This window comes from Amblyomma maculatum, chromosome 2, assembly GCF_055883805.1.
Source record: "Amblyomma maculatum isolate TAMU_Amacu chromosome 2, ASM5588380v1, whole genome shotgun sequence".
Lineage (NCBI taxonomy): Eukaryota > Metazoa > Arthropoda > Arachnida > Ixodida > Ixodidae > Amblyomma > Amblyomma maculatum.
In genome coordinates this window covers 97,676,067-97,696,199 of record NC_139345.1, presented here as the reverse complement: position 1 = coordinate 97,696,199, position 20,133 = coordinate 97,676,067, and the positions used below count along the sequence as shown (strand labels likewise).

The window sequence follows — 20,133 nt, the reverse complement described above, 5'->3', positions numbered from 1 at the left end:
CAATCTCGTAACCGCTGCCCGCAGGGCCCGCGGGGCCGGCAGCGTGTTGACCCGTCGAGCGCAATGATTTACAACGGCCTGACGCGTGCGCTTAGGGATGGGCACGAGGAAGCGAACCGTAAAGAAAAAAAAAAAAAAAAAAAACAAAGAGCACATAGTTTCGTCTTTTGCACTTTAGGTTGGGTTACTCTGCGAAGTGAACAAAAGGTATCTTGTGCTCCGGAAAAAGTTCTGCTAACAAAGTTTATTTCATATCCACTGTTTTTAAAACAGAGGTTGGAGATAGCGAGAAACGTGGCGAAAGATAAGTTATCGAAAGTCGCAATGAATTCAGGCTTTTTCGGATACAAAGAACTAAATATTGGCGCGGAGTACTGAGTGCGGCATCACAGACGCTTTCGTTATCGCTAGCTGAATGTCATTACCTAACTTTCGAAAGTAAAGCTTTGAATTATGCAAATTTCGTCATAATGCTGTTATGTAATGCCTTTTCTGCTGTCCGTTTTTGTTCCTATGTCTTGTTCTGCCCCCTCCTGCCGGCAGTATGTCGTAAATAAATAAATACATATTACGACAGAAGCCGGAAACGTTGGGCAAAGTAGCATATACATTTAGGCCCAGCAACAATATACTCTATTAACAGATTTGGTTATGAGAGTTCTGCGAGGAGTTTTATATCCGGACTGCGTATGATAGCCTAGATCGAGGCACTAACATTAAGAACTCACCCATGAACATGACAGCGGCACGACATCGTGCTGTACCGAAAGGCGGCACTCTCACAACTACCCTTGAAAGGAGTCCTGTGAAGCTGTAATTTGATTTTGTATTATGAATTCAGTGACGCATCCTCCAAAAACAGCCGTAAGGTTTGCCTTATGTTCGGGAAGCGTACATACAACCGCAGTCGAAATTTTATAGCAGGCTAGCTATATAACAAATATATAACTTGGGGTCATATTTTCATGCACAGCTGAAAATATACAAGCGGGCCACCTGTAATTGCAAACTGTGCATTGTACCATTGACTCTCAAGCAATACACGCCCATGGCTAAGATGAAATAAAATTCTTCGAGGGAGTGACCTTCCCTACTCTGATGACACATGCACGAGCAACTAATTATTACGATGGCATAGGAGACTCTAGGCAAGCTGCTGCCAAATCGATTGTCTTCCCAAGTGCACCGAATAAAATAAAAGCTCAGCCAAATCTATTCGCTGCCCTATCTCAAGTTTCTTTTTGGCGCTTTGCGTAACGCAGCATTGGTACGAACGTAGACTGCTTGAAGAGGGTCCAGCCAAAGTTGAACAAAACGACAAACCTTGCTCCTCGTCATCACAGCGAACTCCACCGACGCACTTCATGACTGCCAGAATAAACTAAATACACTATAAGGCATGAAATAGACACCCTATTAGATCAGGCAACAAACGCGAGTAGGACAGGCGGGCGGATACAGATGAGTTTGTGGCGCGCACTGATACAGCCAGCGAGCGAAAAAAGTGCGAAGGTGCCGCCAGCAAAAGAGCACCGAGGAAGGCGCCCAGAGAGCGAACTCGCGGTTCTGATTACTGTCAGGGAGCCGGCCAACTTTCCCCTTCCTTCACCATCGAAGCCTGACAAATGGGCGTTCGCCGCCAGCGGCAACAATTTGGCCGATTCCGAAACGGCAGGGAGGGGTGCCTGCGCGAGCATTTATCTCCGAGCCCCTCCGTACTAGTGACACGTCAGCGTGATGCCTCTGCCAAGGCTGGCTTGTGCTAAGAGGTCCGTGGCGCGACCTTTGCTCCCTTCCCTCGAAGCTGTTGCCGTTGGCGCAGCCAGTTCCACGTCTCGCGTTATACTCCCTTATTGCTGAAGCTTCACGCATTTGTGAGTCTCGATACGATGAACACGAGAGTCCTCATTTTGCGCTGGTGAAGCTGTATAGTGGTGTATGATACGATTCCTTTAAGAAATGTGGCTAATAGGGGTTAAACAAGCCTCTATTCACGTTTTTGTTATCGCTGCGGAACAATTTAGCGACGTGAGCGCTCTCAAGTCTGCGTACGCACATATTAGTGTTTGGGGTTTTGCCTATATGTGCACCTCGGTGAATGTGCGCATGCGGATTTTGGTTCTCTCTTGAAATATAACTAGAAAAGCCGTCTTTGCAGTTTTACGTAATCTGGACAAGCTTACATCATCTCCAATTTCACGTAACTTTGTGATCACTACGCGCTCCTTTGTTGTTGGCGCTGGCACGGCACCTTAACCATGCAGCTTGTGGGTACATATTGCTATTTGTAGCATCTGTATAGCCAAATACTTTAAAAAGTTATAGAGAAACATTCTATTGGTGAAATATTTGTGAAACCCTTATATATAAAGGCTTTCGCTGAGCCAACAAGAAGATTAACAGAAAAAGCAAGCTCGAGGAGAGATAAATTCGCCGCGGTCCACCACGCCCGACTGCATACATGAATGGACCTCAACGACCATGATTCTTTGTTATCTTAAGTAGAATTATTTATTATTAGAGTAGAGTAAACACAGTAATAAAGCAAATATATGTTAATCGAATAATCCTAAACATTCTAATGGAAAGTTTACAAATACAGCAAACGCACCCAATATTCAATCCCCGAGTCTCCACAAAAGCGGACGCTTTATTTAGTCCAAAGACGTCCATATTTGCCGTTTTTCTTCTGCAGACTCAGTGCAATCAAATTATTCAGTTCCTCCTCCCTTGTGAAGCTCGATCAAAAGAGGTCTCGCGAATTCTCGAGGTAGCGACCTAGCAGATATATATCATCCACCGGTGGCCCACCCAGAAGAGCAATCAATTATAGACTTAGTCGGTGGCCACCAATTTTTGCGCAGGATCGAACTTCGTGACATGCACCAGCCAAGGAGCACCGCTTTATTGAAGCTGGTCACTTTAAGTAATATGCTCGCCGAGGTATGTCTCCTGGGCAATATGCCTTTTATAAATGATGAAAAGGAAAGACGCTGTATTGCATAAAACAAAATGAAGCCCCAAAATTTATTTTTCCAAGAAACACACGTTGTTGTTGTTGTTGTTGTGGCTGAAAGAAGAAGGAAAAGAAAATACACTGGCCTGCTACTGGCTCTGTAGCTGAGCCACCTTCGCTGCTTCATGCGGACAGAAGAGAAGAAAAAATAGAGAAGAAAGGAAAAAAGAGAGAGAAAGACACGCGCCGCAACAACAGCCGTCGTCCACCATCGAAGCGGTGGCGGGTGCAATGATTGCCTACAACAGATAAATTTCGGTGACTGGCTAGCCCCCGCCGCAAGCGGCGTTGACCTACCGTCCCAGCCCCGTAGGGCCAGGATCTTCCCCCCCAAGAAACACATGTTGCTTCCGTATGGTCGTCGTTGATGGCGAAGCATTTTTTCCACCGGTGGGCATCAGTGAATGAAAGCCGTCATAGAAGATTATTCCAAACTTTCACCCCAAAATTAGAAATCATTCGATTCTATCTGATGGAAATAAAATTGCTACATTTGATGCAGAATTTATTGAACGTCTCTCGCACGTATCGATGATAAGGGGCCTAAGTGGTAGTACATATTAGCACTCAAGAGAGAGTGAGAGAGAAAGAGAATGAAACAAAACAACAGAGCAAGTATTTTTGGTGTCACTTTTAGATGGCTAAGATGGAGTCAGCAGCTATAGGGAATATGTACCTGCGTCATAGTGACCACCATTTTGCAATGCATGTAGCACAGTGAAAGGCGGAAGTCATAGCTAATCGCCATATGGCAACCTGTTCCAATTTGCACTGATGAAGCTGTACTCTGCACCACAAAATGATGCTCGTGACGTCATTACAACCTCCTATAGTTTCCCTCTGGTGCTTCTATTGGTGAATTCTCGATCCTTTGTGGTGCTTTTCGATGTCGATTAGAGCTGATTATTTATTTACCGTACTGCCATTCTTATAGCAATAGCATTGGTAAAATAAGAAAGCGTGCCACGGGTTTGGATGTCTAATGTTTTGTTTCAGCACAGATAAATAAGTACGAAGTTAAAATTAAAAAACGAAGGTGCCCTATTTTGCGAGCACCCCAACTAGGGGCCTCGTACACCTATCAGATAATTTGCGAAGAAAGCGAGAGTCCTGTTGTACGGAAATTTTGCTGGCCCGAATCGCTCGGCTCTTTATCTCATATCTTTTTTTTTTTTACGTGACATGAATCGAACACTACATAAACGTACATTCCTGATTCCATGTTTCTGCACTAATATTTTCTCAGTTTTCGCAGCGACTATAATAAGAAGTGCTGCTGTCGAAATTGGAGGGTATCAAAGAACAATCGTTAATTTATACGCACATAAAGCATGATTGGCTCATATGTGCATACGTTACAAAGCAAGTTGTCAATAAAAAGTAGAAAAAACGACAAAATTGTACCCAAATACGAAAAAAATATTTGGCCATTTGTGGTAACGCCTTATCTTTCTGTACTAATGTTGCATATTTCTGCAGTAATATTCTATTGCTTTGTTGTTCAGTCGTTACGTAATAAGAGGGAGCAATATTACACTGTAGACTGCTGTTACTACAAAGGTTTCCGTTGTTAGAAGAAATATATGAAATATGAAGATTATATATAAGAGCGAAAACAAATTGTCTGTTTTATTTTCGAGCAGGCACCCTGGAACATGTCGAATATACGATAGGAAAGAAATCGACGCAACAGCCTGCATGTTGTATGACTAATGCTCACATAGCTATCAAGAGGTCCTGAACATGGGCGCTCTAAGTGTACAAGAGCTGAAATCGTTTTACAGGCAAGCAGGTCGTAATCAGATTAACTATAAACCCCACACATTGAAGACATTGTGGTTCGGTTCCTTTCCAGAGCATGGATGTGCTTGCAGGCTAAGGCCGAGAAATTAAACTAGGCTGGGACGCTAGACCTTTCTGCCTCCCTAGCCGATTTCCCCTATTCCTTTTACGTTGGGGACTGGCTTCCAAGACCACAGCGCGCGCCAACACTGGGGGTCCCGCTTGGTGGGCGAACGCGGCGAGACAAAGTAAACAAAATGAGAAATGATAGGTTGCGGTTGCCTCGTCGGCGCCACCGCCGCGTCAAAACGCGTAATTTACATTCGAGAAAAACCGTTTGCGTTGATTCTCTTTCCGGGGGAAAACGAATCGTCCCAGAGAGAGGAAATGGCAACCGCTAGCGTTTGCGTGCTTCCTGCGCGAGAAACGGGTTTCGCGACGTGCCGAAAAGCGGGAAGTGGAAAAATGAGTAAAGCTGCTGCCACTGCTTCTGCTCCTCCTTTACACTCCGCTAAGGAAAACAGAGGAGCAAGAGAGGAAGTGCGCCGAGAGACAACAAAAAACAACGACGATCCGAGCGCCGCGGTCTCCGAATTGTAAGGAACCATGCGCTCGCGAGAGGGCTCTCTCAGGACTCGCTGCCACACGCTAGTAGGCATTGTGTAATGCACGATATGAAATTTGTTTACCGGCCCTTTATTCCATTATTTTACTCTTTCCTTTTTCTTTTTTTGTTCGCGCTTTCTCTCGCTCTTCCTCGTGAATACACATTTTCACCGCCTCGCCTCCTCCACTCACAAAAGTATATGCCTGTCCCTGGTAACAAAATTTTCCTTATTCACAGCCCGCTCGGCACCCGTCCTCCTCTCCCTTTTCTCTTGCAACGCCGTCCGTATTTCTTTTCCGACCGCACGCGCTCCTTGATACACGTTTCTCTTTTGTTTTACCGCGGATCCTTGTCGGTGCTTTGGGGGCGAGTGGGTGGGCAAGCTTTATGGTGCGTTGCACGCGGGAGGCGTCGCTCGCGATCCAGCGGAGATGAAACAGGTTTTCTCAAAAGCCCATTTGTGCGCGCTTTGCACCGCTGCATGCACGCGGCGCACTTCGTTTCTTCGCGTATCCGTTTATTTTTGCAGTGCGCGGTGTGACGAGCTCACAAACAGAATGTTTTGTTTTTTTACGGAGCAATGAATCAGGAGGCATACCACTTTCTAGCGCATAAGGGAAATAATTACAGAAGAAGAATGGCGATGAAATGCGAAGCGATTATCGTACATGTAAGCTTAAAAAAAAAAGGACAGTCAACAACTCGCAAGAGGAGAACGGCTGTTGAGTTTTCAGGAATTCTGGAAAACAACCATGACGGAAAAACAGCCTTTATACGAAGTACAGCAGATAATCAAATGGTTTGGAGCACTCATACAGACTTGAAGCTCAGTTGATGAAGATATAGCATCTAACTGCTAGTGTTTTCTGGCGGCTAAAGGCTGTCAACATCTATGCTTTATTCTGCACAGTGAGCAGTCACGAAATATTCTATGTAGCTTCCGCGCATGTTTCGTCGAAAATTGTACGCCACAAATAATAATAGTAGCGGACGATGTGTCCACACAATTACGTTTTTTTTTTATTTTTTTAAGCCGACAAGTCCATTTCGGTTCGGAGCGCAGAATCTAGATCGACTGCGCCGGGATTTTCAGTGTGCACTCATTGCGTTATTTTCAATATCAACAAATGAGGTGTAAAAATTTAGATACGTGAGAAATCACAACTGCAAATTTAAAGTTTAGTATGGAATACAATGTTACAGCTACCTGAATCTATTCCTCAGTTTTTCAATTGGAACTGAGCTCCACGGTGTTGAAATGTCAGCATAGGGGTATATTTAAAAATTTTGTTTCCATAGAAATGCAGCTGGTGCAGCCGGGAAATAAACGCGCGACATTCTTCGTGGGATCATTTGGCCATGTGCCCTGATCCACTGAGTGAGATGAGGCGGGAGAAAGGGCGGACATCCTGAAGTTCATTTCCTAGTCTTGACGCCGTGATTGCTGAATGGGGAGGGAATGTGGGGTAGGGCTTCAGTGGGAATACGGTAGCAATGTGGAAGCCTGTGACGAGCACGCTCTCGAAGCATCTGCTGCCTGTCGGATATGGGCCGTACGTGGCGCTGGCCATGTCACAGACGAACAAAGTTCGTTGTGCCGGGAAGAGGAGCAAGAGGGTGATAGGGGGAGAGCGATGATGCCGGAATGCGCCAATTTAGGCCAAGAAAGCGCCGGCAGACACCGATTGGGAACAGCGGCCCCAGTCAAGGAGGCAGGCATACAGGATGGAGCGTTGTCCCTAATAACGCCTCTGTGAGGGGAACAGGGGAAGAGAAACGATGACCGCAGTCGAGGCCGGCCAGAGGGTCCATCGATTTTCAATTATGGCCACCAGAGCGGCGGAGGCTCGTGACGAACCCGAAACGAGCACGGGAGGTTCGAGAGAAAGAGAGAAGCCCGCGATCGGACCACAGGGAAAGTACGAAGGGAATTGACAAGAAACAGAAAAAAAAAAGAACTTATGTGTAGCTCTTTCTACGCTGGAACTTGAAGCGGGTGCTTTAGAAGGAATGTAAACGTCAACGGCAGCGTGTTAATTTAACTGAGAGAGATGTAAGACGAGAGCAATGCAAAACGACTTCGACCTCTGCGAAACAGAAACAAAACAAAAAAATAACAAGAAAACGGAGACAGCGGAAGAATCGATTGCCTAACGAATCTTTTTCCATGTGCTAATCAGGCTCGCAGAAGGCATGCAGACAGGAGGTGCTGTTTGCGACACTCCTGACATCTAGAAGCTGTGAAACGGAAGAGAAACATCTTGCTTATTAAGGCTTTTTAGGGTTGAAATTCTTTATATGGCCGAAATTTATGCAGCATGTGCCGCTATGCTCACTCACTCTGTTCAAGTTAGAAACAGTCCTTTAGATCAGAGAAATCTGGATTAACATATATTTATTCGTGATTCGTCTGTTTACAAAATGTTCATCCGACACTAATGAATAAAATTCATTTTGCCCTCAAAAGCTGCTGCGATGTACACCCCAATAGAAAACAAATTATTTTAATCTGCTGTTGGTCGTTTATCTGACATTGGAATTGGAACTGCTATCCCCATAGATAATCGGCAACCATGGCCAGTTCTGCTGCCTTTGAAATGACCTCCAGCAGCAGGTTTTCATTGCCATCTAGGTATTCCGGAGGAGGGCGGACGTTAGACGTGTTTTCGCAGCTTTATCATATAAGCCTAGGATTGATGTTTCCTAGCAGTCGCGGCAAGCCAGCTGACGGTCTTCCCTAGAGCAGCTGCTTCCAAGTTGTGCAATTGTGCTTCTCACTGCTCAGTTGTGGTCAATGTTGTATGTGTAAAGGGTAGTTGTCGACATTCCAAAATGGAGTGTGATAGCATACATAGTTGCGGGCAGAGTTTGCGCATTAGTGTATTTGTAAATCTATCTAGGTGTGTTCTCGAGAGTAGAAGCGGGTGCGAGTAGGTATATCTGTCAGTAGCTGTCGCCGCGCGTTCGCTTCAGTTTTGTCAGTAGCTTGTGCGCGGGCTGATAGAGAGTACGCGAGAGCCATTAAGAAACCCTAATATTTTGGTAAGCTTGGAAACTATCTTTCGATCCAGACGTCATCTCTCGCCCAGTAATTTATCTCACACGGCAGGTTGAACTTTTTATTTTCATGGCATTGACTAACACCCTATATACAATTACATGCTCATTATATACGTAATCACATTTTCTCTGCCTCATATTTAGGGCTAGCTTACCCGTGGTACTGCTCTGACTAAAGCAGTGCATGTTTACAGGCCCTAAAATTGCTGGCGATATTTGGCAGCTCGGGAAATCGGCCCAGGCAACCTGTAGCTGCCAGATGCCGTAAGCAGTGTTGGTGCCTGTAAAGCGTGCACCGACGCAGACAGCACCTTACTGCGGTGAAGCACTCTTTCCCGCAGAAAAACAAAAATGTGGTTGCCGGAATGCATTTATTTTAAGGCGAAAGCCTTTATATCTAATGCAATAAAAAACATGCAATCGAAATTAGTGGCAAAGGAGGTCACGTGGCGGGATGTCAGAAGTAAAAAATAACTGTGGTAATTTTGTATAAAGTGAATAGGGGACGAAAGTGTATAGTGTTTCGTAACCTCCCTGTTCATTTAACATCTGCCATAACTCGCTCACGTAAAGTTGCCATACCAAGAATCACGCCAGCCATTGGCCAGCCACCGAAATGGCGAGTGGAAAAACGGCATGCACAACCGATACACCCATGGCAGCACTACTCCCCCCTCTCCCCTACTTCTTTCTTTGTTAACTGAAGCATCACTACCAGCTCTTCATGCGGTGCCAGATTTAATCTCTTCGTGTCAAAATTGGGACGCAACCGTTCTTTGTGTAGCTTTCTGGGTGCCGTCATACCGCTTCGCTCATAGGAATTCGAACCGAGATACATTCCTCCCATTATATGCAATAATCACCCGACTAAACCACGTGGTCGATTGCAACGGGTGTTTTTAAAGGTGGGTAAGTGGAGTGGGCGCTGTCGGAAGAGGCGGAGGAGGACTGGAGAGAGTCAGAGAAGCAGGAAGAGTACAGAGGTCATCAAACTACCGGTCGCGTGGTGTCGCGCATCGTAGGAGGAAGCCTTGAATTCAGGCTTCGCAGCGCGAGCACGCTTTCACTTTCATACACGTAGGCGGTCTTTAGTGTCGTGAAAAAAGGTTTTCCTGTGTACTGTAGAAGCATAATCCACAAGTAACTGTAGTAGTAATGGCAGTAGAAGAAGGTATGCGCCGTGGGCTCATTAAGAGCTGCAGATGCCAAGCCTTGACAAAAACCTGGTCTGGTTTGTATTTGCACACAATAAACTGATTAGCTATTGGGTTGAAACTTGTGATTGTTTCGTAATTTTGCTGCAACATTACTGCGACACCACTAGATCCAGCAAAGCTCATGCAAATTATCGAAGAACACGGGCGTCAAAGCTCACCTGATAGTCTTGGCTTGGCTCAGTGTCCGGCTGTGCGAGTCCCTGCAGTTTTTCCTTGGAACGTAGGCTGGCGCGGCGGACCAAGTACGCCACGGATCCGGCCACCACCAGGACCAGCACGGTTCCGCAGGCCACAAGCGTAGCCACCAGCATTCGGCCATCGCCGGTGCGCACCAGTTCCAGTTGAGCCTGTATAGAGGAAAAAAAGACTTAGTTCACAATCTGGAGCGGGCTTCATGTCAGAGGGTAACAAACAAAAAGACCTGAGCACGGTATGGTATGGTATGGTATGGTATGGTATGGTATGGTATGGTATGGTATGGTATGGTATGGTATGGTATGGTATGGTATGGTATGGTATGGTATGGTATGGTATGGTATGGTATGGTATGGTATGGTATGGTATGGTATGGTATGGTATGGTATGGTATGGTATGGTATGGTATGGTATGGTATGGTAAGGTATGGTATAGTATCGTATGGTATCGTATGGTATCGTATGGTATGCTATGGTATGGTATGCTATGGTATGGTATGGTATGGTACGGTATGGTATTGGGGTGGGGGGGCATGTTATGGTATGGTATAACCAATCTGCACGCATGATTTGAGGATTGCATCTATAAGTGTCAACGATGTGGTTTATACCGCAGGCATTTCTTTAAAGCGCGCTTTTCCTAGTCCAAAAACGTTTGCATTCTACTTCACTCAAAATGCAGCCCGCGTGACTTGGGATTTGATCTCTACCACGGACTACAGACCACGCCCATTTAACCCCCCCCCCCCCCCCCCCACACACACACACACACACACGATGATTTGAGAGGGCGCAGGTTCTGAGAAAGAAGATTAGCGTGAGAGCACAATCTCTTTTAATACATTCTAAAAAGATCTAACGAAAAAAACAAACTAACCAGTAGCAACTGAATTAGAGCTGAAAAACATAACAAACCGGGTTGGCATGATTTCGCCTGCATAATCCGCCTTTAGACTGATCGTAAAGAATTAGATCTTGACAGCATATATAGGAGAGTGCATTAATGACCTGCACTCTGCAATGCTCGTATGTTCATACAAATAGGTGGAAGAAATATTGATGCAGTGCGTATGATTGCGCATAATTTATTAGAAACGGTACATAGCACCACTGTCTTTCTTACCGGCCAATCTCTGCAATATATCCGCTATAGGTTATTACACCTGTTCATTTTCTGCGCATCCCGCCGCCAAAATAGTAGAGTGAGTCCCAAATCGGTGCATGATCTAGTGAAAAAAAAAAATAAAATGTCGCTTTCGTGCGTTATCAGAAGTATAAGCATTGCTATGCGCGAGTAACACGCGAAGAAATGAAGTCACTAGGAAATTCCTATACAGCCGCAAATTATATACTAAAATCGAAGGTTACAACACATCACGCTGATAATTCGCTATATTAGGCCAATATATTTTTGCGAGTAAAATGATGCCTCTATAAATCTTGTTCGATGTCCTGCTTCGTTCCTGCGTTACCGCCAAATGTAAAAAGAAAACGGTAGCACGCTCCGGTCCCTCGGTTGATAAAAACTGATCACCACCTAATTATATTTGCCAAGAAGCACATTAGAATGTATTTTTTTCTTATCTGTTTTCGGCTAGTAAGGAGCTTTTAAAGTGCAGCGTTTTATCAGCAAGAAGCAAAAACAATTTATTTCGGCAAGTTCGGGATAAAGGTTTGCAGTAGCGAGTTTTGGCCCAGAGTGAACCTAGATTACGTGGCAATAAACGCTACAGGGACCAGGAAAAAGACATAATTCATGTTTACTTAATCCTGCACGCTTCGTAATTCTGCCATAAAAATATATACATCCAAGTCGAGTGCAGGAACTTTGCAACAGTTTTGGCAAGGCGTGCAATAGGGAGCGATAAACTAATTTATATTGATTTCGCAGGCGCCCGAGGTTCATTACACGCCCTGCTTTATGGCTACTCTGAGCTTACGTAATTCTCATGTTTAGACTAAACAGAGCTGACAACACGCAGATTACAGGAGTTTGTTAGGGACGCTCTGAAGTGTGCGGAACGAAATATGAACAAAGTTTCGGTACTCTTTAAAACCGAGACGCCGAATCAATTTATCGATCGAAAGATTACAATATTTCGAGGAACGCGCAGGTTGAGTGTTTTAGATACCTCGTTCGATAAATTCGGTATACATTAAACGCGAGAAAGCAAAGTAAGCTATTAAAGTGAATGAAATTGAGAAAGTATAAAATTTGAAAATGCGAGAGTTCTTACAGCGCCCTATGCAGTAAAAGATGTACTAGAAGTGTTTTGTGAAGCTCCTGATGAAGCATTGCTCTAATAGGAGCACACATTTACAGACGCCATAAATTGCGCATTGCCATATCATCGCACAATAAAATATCGTGTTGATTGAGGAAGCAAGAAGCCCAGTTAGTTGGCATTTGCAGCATGTAGCTTTGATAGCACGTGGTTATGTCTAAAAGCTTAGACAGGTGGCGGAAAAAGCACCACGACTGCACCTAATTCTATTTGCTCCTCTGGTTAAGCGGTGCGTTTTGGGTCTCTTTTGAGGCGGAAACGCTCGGCTAAAGTTGGCTATACAAGAGGGTTTTAGCAAGCGGTTTTATATGTGCTGATTCTTTTACCTGGCATAGTGCTCACATAAGTAGGGTGATATCCGATTCAGAAACTTGTACTCTGTAAACAGCAATCAACTGAGTGAAGACGTTTGGATAGCTCGAGTTACAAGGCCTAGTATGAGAATAATTCTTTCTAACATTGGTAGCAAAAAGAAAAGTAATTTAGCACTATAAAGCAAAAAAAAAAATGCTTTTAGAACTTGCGTAATCGTCAGTATCAGTCGACCTGTGCAAAATCCCTAACGACGAAAGTAGCTCTTGATGGCCATAAGCAATGCAAAAATAAGACCATTGAAATTATATTGAAAGAAGTGAATACCACAGACAAAAGAATAGAAGATTTATTTTTCTTGTCATAACAAGCCTGAAGATGTCATCTCAAATGAGTCTAGATGCAGCGACGTCATATGAACATGTGACGAAATGCATGCTCTTACCACGGTGGACACGACCCCAGGAGTAGTTATTCATTGCTGTGAAATGGAGATAAAACCGTGCCGGAAGTTTGCTTTTCCGGTTTTCTTTCCTAATTATAAAGGCGTGCGCTGCAGCGCCGCAATCTCTGCGAGGTCGACTGTGAATCACAATTACCAACCGCTCTCTTCTGTATCCCCCTCATTGGACAGCCGGAAACAAAAACTGAAGAGGAAGACACGAAAAGAAAGAACGATTCCCGGAAAATAAATGAATAGCCTGAAAACAAAGCAAATACGGAAATGGTAACGAGCACGAGCAGGCAACCGGGCGTAAGAACGGCAACAAGAAGCCCCATCCCCCGAGTTACGAGAACAAAGGGTAAAGTGTACAAAACAGAGAGAGAGAAAAAAAAAGAGAGGGAAGATGACCAAAGGAAAGGATAAGGAAACGAGGAGAGGGGCAGCCCGAAAACAGCGTCGTACGGTAAGCAAGTGAAAGGACTTGAAATTAAGCAGCGAGACGGGCGGGAATTGCCATTCGTCCGAGAAAAATGAGCGCGTTAATGGACAGGCGGACGGCGGGCATCGAGAGAAGACCCAGTCACCTTTCCCGGCAAACGGGAGGGGGGGGGGGGGGGGGGTCGCTACCATTACAGCGCCTGCGTCGCGCGGGGCACCCGGCGAAACGCTTACGCGCACTCACCCTCCCTCACCTTCCATTCCCTCATTCGCGCAGAGAGTCCCTGAGTTTTGCGCGGTGCCCAGGAGCGACAAAGAAGAGAAGAAAGAAAAAGAGGCCCAAGAAAGCGCTCGTAAACGCAGTGAAACAAGTACGCCGCGTAGCGGAAGGTGCAAGGAATGAGGTTTCGAGCTGTTGCTGCTGCTACTGTTGGTGTTCGTAGGGTGGCAGTGGCTTGGGTCATCATGAAACAAAACCAGCTTAAGTTCGTGCGTACGTTTGTAGGTGCGTGCGGCGTGCGCAATCTGCGCCGAACAAAGAAAGCAATCCCCCCTACCAATCCTCCCTCTCCCTCCACCACCGGTTGCATTGTGTTGAGCACTAAGAGCAGGAAAATTCAAACCGTTAAGAGAGACGCAACGATGAAGGCGCGTGCATTTATACCCGGGTAGTGTAGCGGAGAGAGAACGCCAAAGAAGATAAAAATGAGAAACAAAAGGAAGCAATTGCAGAAAGAAACGTGAAGCTACTGGACACTTTCGCGTGTGAGAACCACCTGCTTAATGGAGTCCGTTGTTGCCACTTTTGCTTCTTCTTTACCCTTTCAACTCCTTGATTCTCTCTCAGTTTGTTGGTGCTTAGTGGCCGTTAGTCTCAGCCTTTTAGTCTGACCGTTCGCTACAGTGCTGACAACGGCGGGATCTCACAAGACGGAGCTGTCGCTACCGTTGGATGGCTGCTACGAAGGACAGCTGTTTATTGCGACCGTTGGAAACTGTGCATACACGCACAAAACATTCGTGTGTTTTTTGCCCTAAGTCTTTGTCTGTTTCCCCCTCATGTGAAAGCACGTGAGAAGAGAGACTGAAAATAAGTTGAAAGCTCAGTGGTTCGGACAAGTGTCAGTACTTATCGCGCATCCAATCAAGGCGCTTTTTTTTTTTTTTTTTTGCTTTGGAACAACACCCAATTCCGTTCGCGGCAGCGAGGAGGTTATTTGAGACTGCGCCGGGCGTTATTATCATCAAGCATTGGGGGAAATGGGGAAAAGAAAGCGGAGGGGGGCGCAGGGCAGCGGCCGTTCTTGACGCCCAAATTGGCACCGACAACTCGCGTTTGTTACGCTAATAACATGCCCCCAACTCCGCACGCAGCGTTTTTGCAAAACCACAAAGACCTGTTGCTGGTGCTGTAGTTAAAAAAAAAAAAAAAAAAAAAAACACCTCCTCGTCGGCTTCCTCGCGTGTATTTTTAAGCACGCGCATTTTTAGTTGCTTGCGTCAATGTTAAAAGGCCGCGACAAGGTAAAGTAGTGGCCCTGTCCGAACGCGACAGGCAGCAGCAGAAAGGAACTGTCCTTTATTTTGTTTACTTCGTCTTGTCATTTCAGGGCTCATTTGTTTGGTCGTAAGCAGAGGCGAGACCCAACATGTACTGAATACATCACTATAAGCGTGCTTTTTGAAGGCAGTTTGCGACCGTCCTGTGAGGGTGATTTTCAATGCTATCTAATGACCCGGAACATGCGTCTCGTTGCGCTAGCACAACTTTTGTTTGTGCCTCCCTGAAGACTCAGCTGTCAGTGTGGCATGACATCTGTCTCTGGTTGAATAGCATGCATCAATTCCACATAGTAACTTGACGCAGTGCTTCTTCATGATTTCATGATAACTGTTTTATCGCGCTTCCACTTCATTTGACAAGACATATCATTGAAGACATCACTTGGGCATCACGCGTTAACAGCGCAGATGAATCGAAATTTATAATCTAGATTTGATAGATCAACACAGCACTGTAAAGCCGGATTACAAAAAAAAAATTGTGAGAGAAACAAACCAGCTATAAACCATTGGTTACTATACAGTATAAAAACCGATCAATTAAAACGAGCGCAAGCAGTGCCACACTGTACTACCTATTTACACTTCAATGTTTACTCAACATGCTTTTTTTAGCGTTATAATTACAGACGCTGTGCTTAAGAGAAAAACGAACTCCTAAGCTTCCCGGCAGAAAGAAAAAAGATGACGTTGAAAAGGTATGTACATATCCACTCAACTGCCTCAGTGAGTTTTAAAAGATACGCCAAAGAAAAGGCTGGAGAGGCGTCGCCCTCTATGCGTTGTCTCCACTAACTCGCTCGTGAAAAAAGTGAACAGAATAAAACCATGGTAGGGCTGATTGGAGGCACTCAAAGAGAAAACGTTGCTCACAAAGCCTGGCAGTTGCGGTGCTAAAAGTTGCAGCAGTTATTCGAGTTTTTAGACTAAAACTGAATTGTCCCCTCCATTTAAAAAGATGTGTGACCAAAAACAGACCTCAACGGACTAGCAAACCAATTGCTATCGGGAGTGAGGAAGCAGATGTGCTGAGAGTTTCGGTAAACTGATCGCAGAGTCCAATTTCTGCTTCGCACTTTGCTTCTTCAGCATAAAAAAAAAATCTATTTCCTTTCAATCCATAAGCTAATTATTCAAATGCACAAAATGCTTGAAAACTCTGCAGCGAACGCAAAAAAAAAAAAAAAAAAAAAAAAAACGCCCCATGAGAAATTTTGCGTAAGACGGAAGTTGATTTCCTTTGCACAGCATGATTTCAGAGAATCAGGCAACGCAGAAAGGCATTCGCGTCGTGGGTGTCGTGTTTTAAATGTATTGTGTTTGAGGCGATTTCAGGCGATAACACCCCAGAAACGCCGCAATTCGGCTATAAAGAAAAGCCAAACAGAATTTGCAGAAACTCTAAATTTAAAGAAAATGTCGTTCGGGGCCAGATTCGAGCCTGTAACCACCGCGTCTATACATTGAGTTACCCCGGAAGGCAAGCAGGCGGTAGCGTGAGGCTGGATGGATAAACTTGTAGTGGTATTCTTATAAGTACAATGTCTTTTAGTAATTTCTAGCTTTATTAATTTTAGTGAGAAAATGCCGATGTAAGTGACAGGCCGATGAACTAATTAAACAGCCATTATAACGCCGATGAAGTGTCCTCGTACTGGGAAGGGGAGGGGGGGGGGGTGCATTCAAGTTACTCCATTTTGTTGATCTTTGTAACGCTCTTCTCAACAAAAAGGGGGGGGGGGAGATAGAGAGGGAGAGAACGGCAAAAAACAACTATGTATTCACATGGAAAAATGTCCGCGCTCGCGCTTTCTTCGAAGCATTTCCTTGTTTGCTTTATGTAATTACTGTATTTTACATCTCATCTAATTTTCAAGAGCAAAGGGCAATGATTTCGACTCGAATGCTTAATAACAGCGTTCCTTTTTATTACTGTTTTACTGGCAAACTGATTTCGTGTGCAGCCAGTGAAAGAACCTCACCGGTGTTAACCACTCATATAAAGAAGAAACGAAAGGCTTCCTCCCAATTCTAAAGTAAGCAAACTGAAGCGGCATTTCAAAGGCAGGAGTGGAAGAGAACTCAAGAAGAAAAATTAACGCTGAAATGAGCTTTTTCTCGTTTATTCTGCACTCCTTACACTAAACGTCAAGTGTAACTGAAGGCTGTCCTCGTTGGAACTCCGAATTTCCACTGCCGTCGTTATTCTTTTTATCGACGAACAGCAAGCCAATATTGCTTATGTTGCTCACCTAGTGCGATGCTGTACCAACATGGTTTATAAGAGTTTCTCCAGTAATTACTTTTGCAAAATAACCTAAAAAGTATAATTTTCGGAAGCAGTGGTAGAATGTCATTTCGTCATTCATTTGAAATGTGGATCACAGGAGAACCAAATTTTGTGAAACTGCGTTTTGCCCCTGTAAAGCGTGCATTGCCGTCGATAGTGTCATTATGCGGCAAAGCGTTCAAGTAGGAGAGGAGAAGCGGTATTGTAAAAATGAGAACGAGTGTAAGCCAGATACAAACGTAGTGCCAAGAGTAATGATTAAATGAAAGTGCCGAATAATTATTTTAATTTTGAAAGCTTGAAAACGGGAATAAATATTGTGAAAAGTAAGTATATCTTAGACGTAAAGAGAGAAAAGGAGGAAACTGAAGGCATCACAAAAAACATTGCATTTTGAATAATAAATTTTTTATATAAAAGTATCGATGTGTTTAATCAATAGCATGCACCAAATCAGAGTCATATAGTTAAAAATTAAAGGAATGCATCTTTCACTGGTGCTTATCGGCTCAGAAAAATATTCATGCCAGCTAAGGGCGAATGAAATGTGACGGGAGTTTTAGTGCAGCCTTGCGAACGTGCGTGTAAGCGGGCGACTCCTTCCCACATATCGACATTGCTTCAGATTTTGAGTCGCGTCTGTAACTTTTTTCCCATACTGAATTTAAACTTTTCTGAGTAGAAAAGAAACTGCTGCCCCATTGCCATTAGGGTTGAAGCCTGACTGTCTGGTATTTCTTGCAAATTTTAGCAACCTGCGACACGATTTCCAAAATCTGAAAATGGCAAGACATAAAAACAAACTGGTAGGACGCGCAGGCGATGGAGAGGACAACTTGAAAATATGTAATGGGAAAAGCTGGCTACTTTTTTCAGACGTGTAACCATTACGATAAATAACTGGTAGAGCCATGGCTTTATGTCGATCTAGAAGGCAAAAGGAACTTTTGAGAAATTTTCTCTCTTCTTTTCAAACTCGGGAAATAAATAAATGAACCGACTGCATGTTTCAAACCTGGCATTACGTCGCAAAAACGTCTGTACACCCGCTTGCAGAAGTGTGAATAGTGCAAAACGTAGAGCAAACACTACCAGCTAGAGGGTAAAATGGCGGCCGCTGTTAGCTTCGTGCGGATGTGGACTGTTTTGTTTGATATTGCTTTACGTTTGGTCTTGTTTCAGATACATTCTTGTTCGGATGCTGGTCTGAGGCCGTCGTGCTCGATGGGTTATGCAGGCTTTGCTGCGACACTCTGCGTAGCACCCCGCTTGACGACGCATGCACGCGGCGCGAAATCGAACTTCCGGCGACGGCGGCTGCCGAGCCGTCGAGTGAGCGAGCAGCGGGGCACTTATAGGCTCATATGTATTTATTTATGAGCGTATCTGAGGCGCCGCCCGTGTACGCCCGCATCTGGGGATGCCGCGAGTTACTTCCGCTCACCGGGAACCCGGTTCCAAAAAAAAAAGAAGGAAAAAAAAAAAAACAAGCACCAAGAGAAACGTCGCTCAGTGCGCGCGGTAAAGACGAGGAAAGAGGAGAGAAGCAGTGGAAGCGTACGACGAATAAAAATGTGTTCTTCAGGACGAAAAGGGGGAAGGAAAGGAATAAAAAAAAAGTACTCCAGCAGGAAAGAGCCCGAAAGCTGCTAAAGGAAGGCTAGGATCAAGGAGTCCGAAGCACAGCAGAAAAAAGGAAGATGTCTTCATATGGAATGAAGGCGGGGGCACAAAGAAAAGATGGAGGGGAATGGAGAGAAAGGAGAAAGAAGAAAGGCGAAGCGAAGACATTTGTCGCGACCGTACACAGGACGTTTTTAATATAAATGCCTGCAAATTACCGCTAACGAAGTCCTTTCGGCGCCGCCGCGGGAAGGCCGTGGTGGAAAGGGGAGCTAGCATAGGAAATGGAAGAAAGTGGGGTTAAGAGAATAAAGCGAAACGCTAACAGGAGAAAACTAGAGCTGGTGGGGGATGGAGAGGGAGCTAAGGTGGTCGGAAGACTGAATACTGACTACAGCTGATGCTTCTTCTATTTTCTCCTCCTTCCGCCAGGGTGAACACCGCTGCCGGAGGGGAATTGGAGTTCCGCTCCGAAAGTGCCTCTTTGAAAGAACAACGGGCGAAAACAGACTATATAGGCTGAAGAAACGCGCGAAGAGGTGGAACGGCCGTGTTCCTTCAAGCATGGGATTGGGGAGGGGAGGAACAGCCCCCCAACAGCCTGCATGTGGAATGGCCGACGTACCTTTTACGAATGTTCAGGATAATTAAAAAAGGATTCACCTTTGTAAACATTTTGTTTTACGTATAGTGCGCTCTGTTCAAATTCAGACTGATATCGGGAGCACCATAGTGCCATGCTTTCGCTCTGATTGTCGCCGCCTATTGCATCTTGCGTGCGTCGCTTCGCTGAGAAGGATGAAATATGGCAGAAACAGCAACAAAGGAAAAGACAGGAGAGACACTTAGGTTTCACCGTGAATGGTGTGATGAAACAACGTTCTTGGCTCCCATTTGCTGCCTTCCTTCTGTATCCGCGTTCGCGTAGACCATTTGGCTACTCGCTTACTCAATAATCCTTTAATACTAATATACCTTTAATACTAATAGAACATAGAGTCGTAAGCACCTACATTATTGGAAAAGACCACTCGCCATAGATATGTCACCGCTTTAACTAATCCAAAACAACGTGCCTGCGTAGGCTCGGGACAGCGTATCTGACTCGGGATCCAACGGCCCCGGAGTGTTTGATTCCCAAATCATCCTCCCATCTGAAAGAAGCTCTTTGAGTTGGAAGCCTCTGTCATCCACTCAGCCGTGTTACGTGGCCTTGTGACGTCGCACAACCTGGCCACCGGTCAGCGCCCAGACGTGTCACCTGCCAACTACAGCCTTATAGAGGCATGCTCATGATGCT

At 45.0% G+C, this 20,133-nt stretch overlaps 1 protein-coding gene across 1 annotated transcript in view; it reads right to left on the bottom strand.

Annotated features, from left to right (window-relative positions):
* IA-2 (tyrosine phosphatase IA-2) overlaps window positions 1-20,133 on the bottom strand; it is a 419,415-nt gene that overhangs the window by 87,672 nt on the left and 311,610 nt on the right. The window contains exon 14 of the mRNA XM_084592103.1: window positions 9,841-10,029. Coding sequence (XP_084448229.1) covers window positions 9,841-10,029 — 189 coding nt within the window. The remainder of the gene's footprint in view (window positions 1-9,840; window positions 10,030-20,133) is intronic.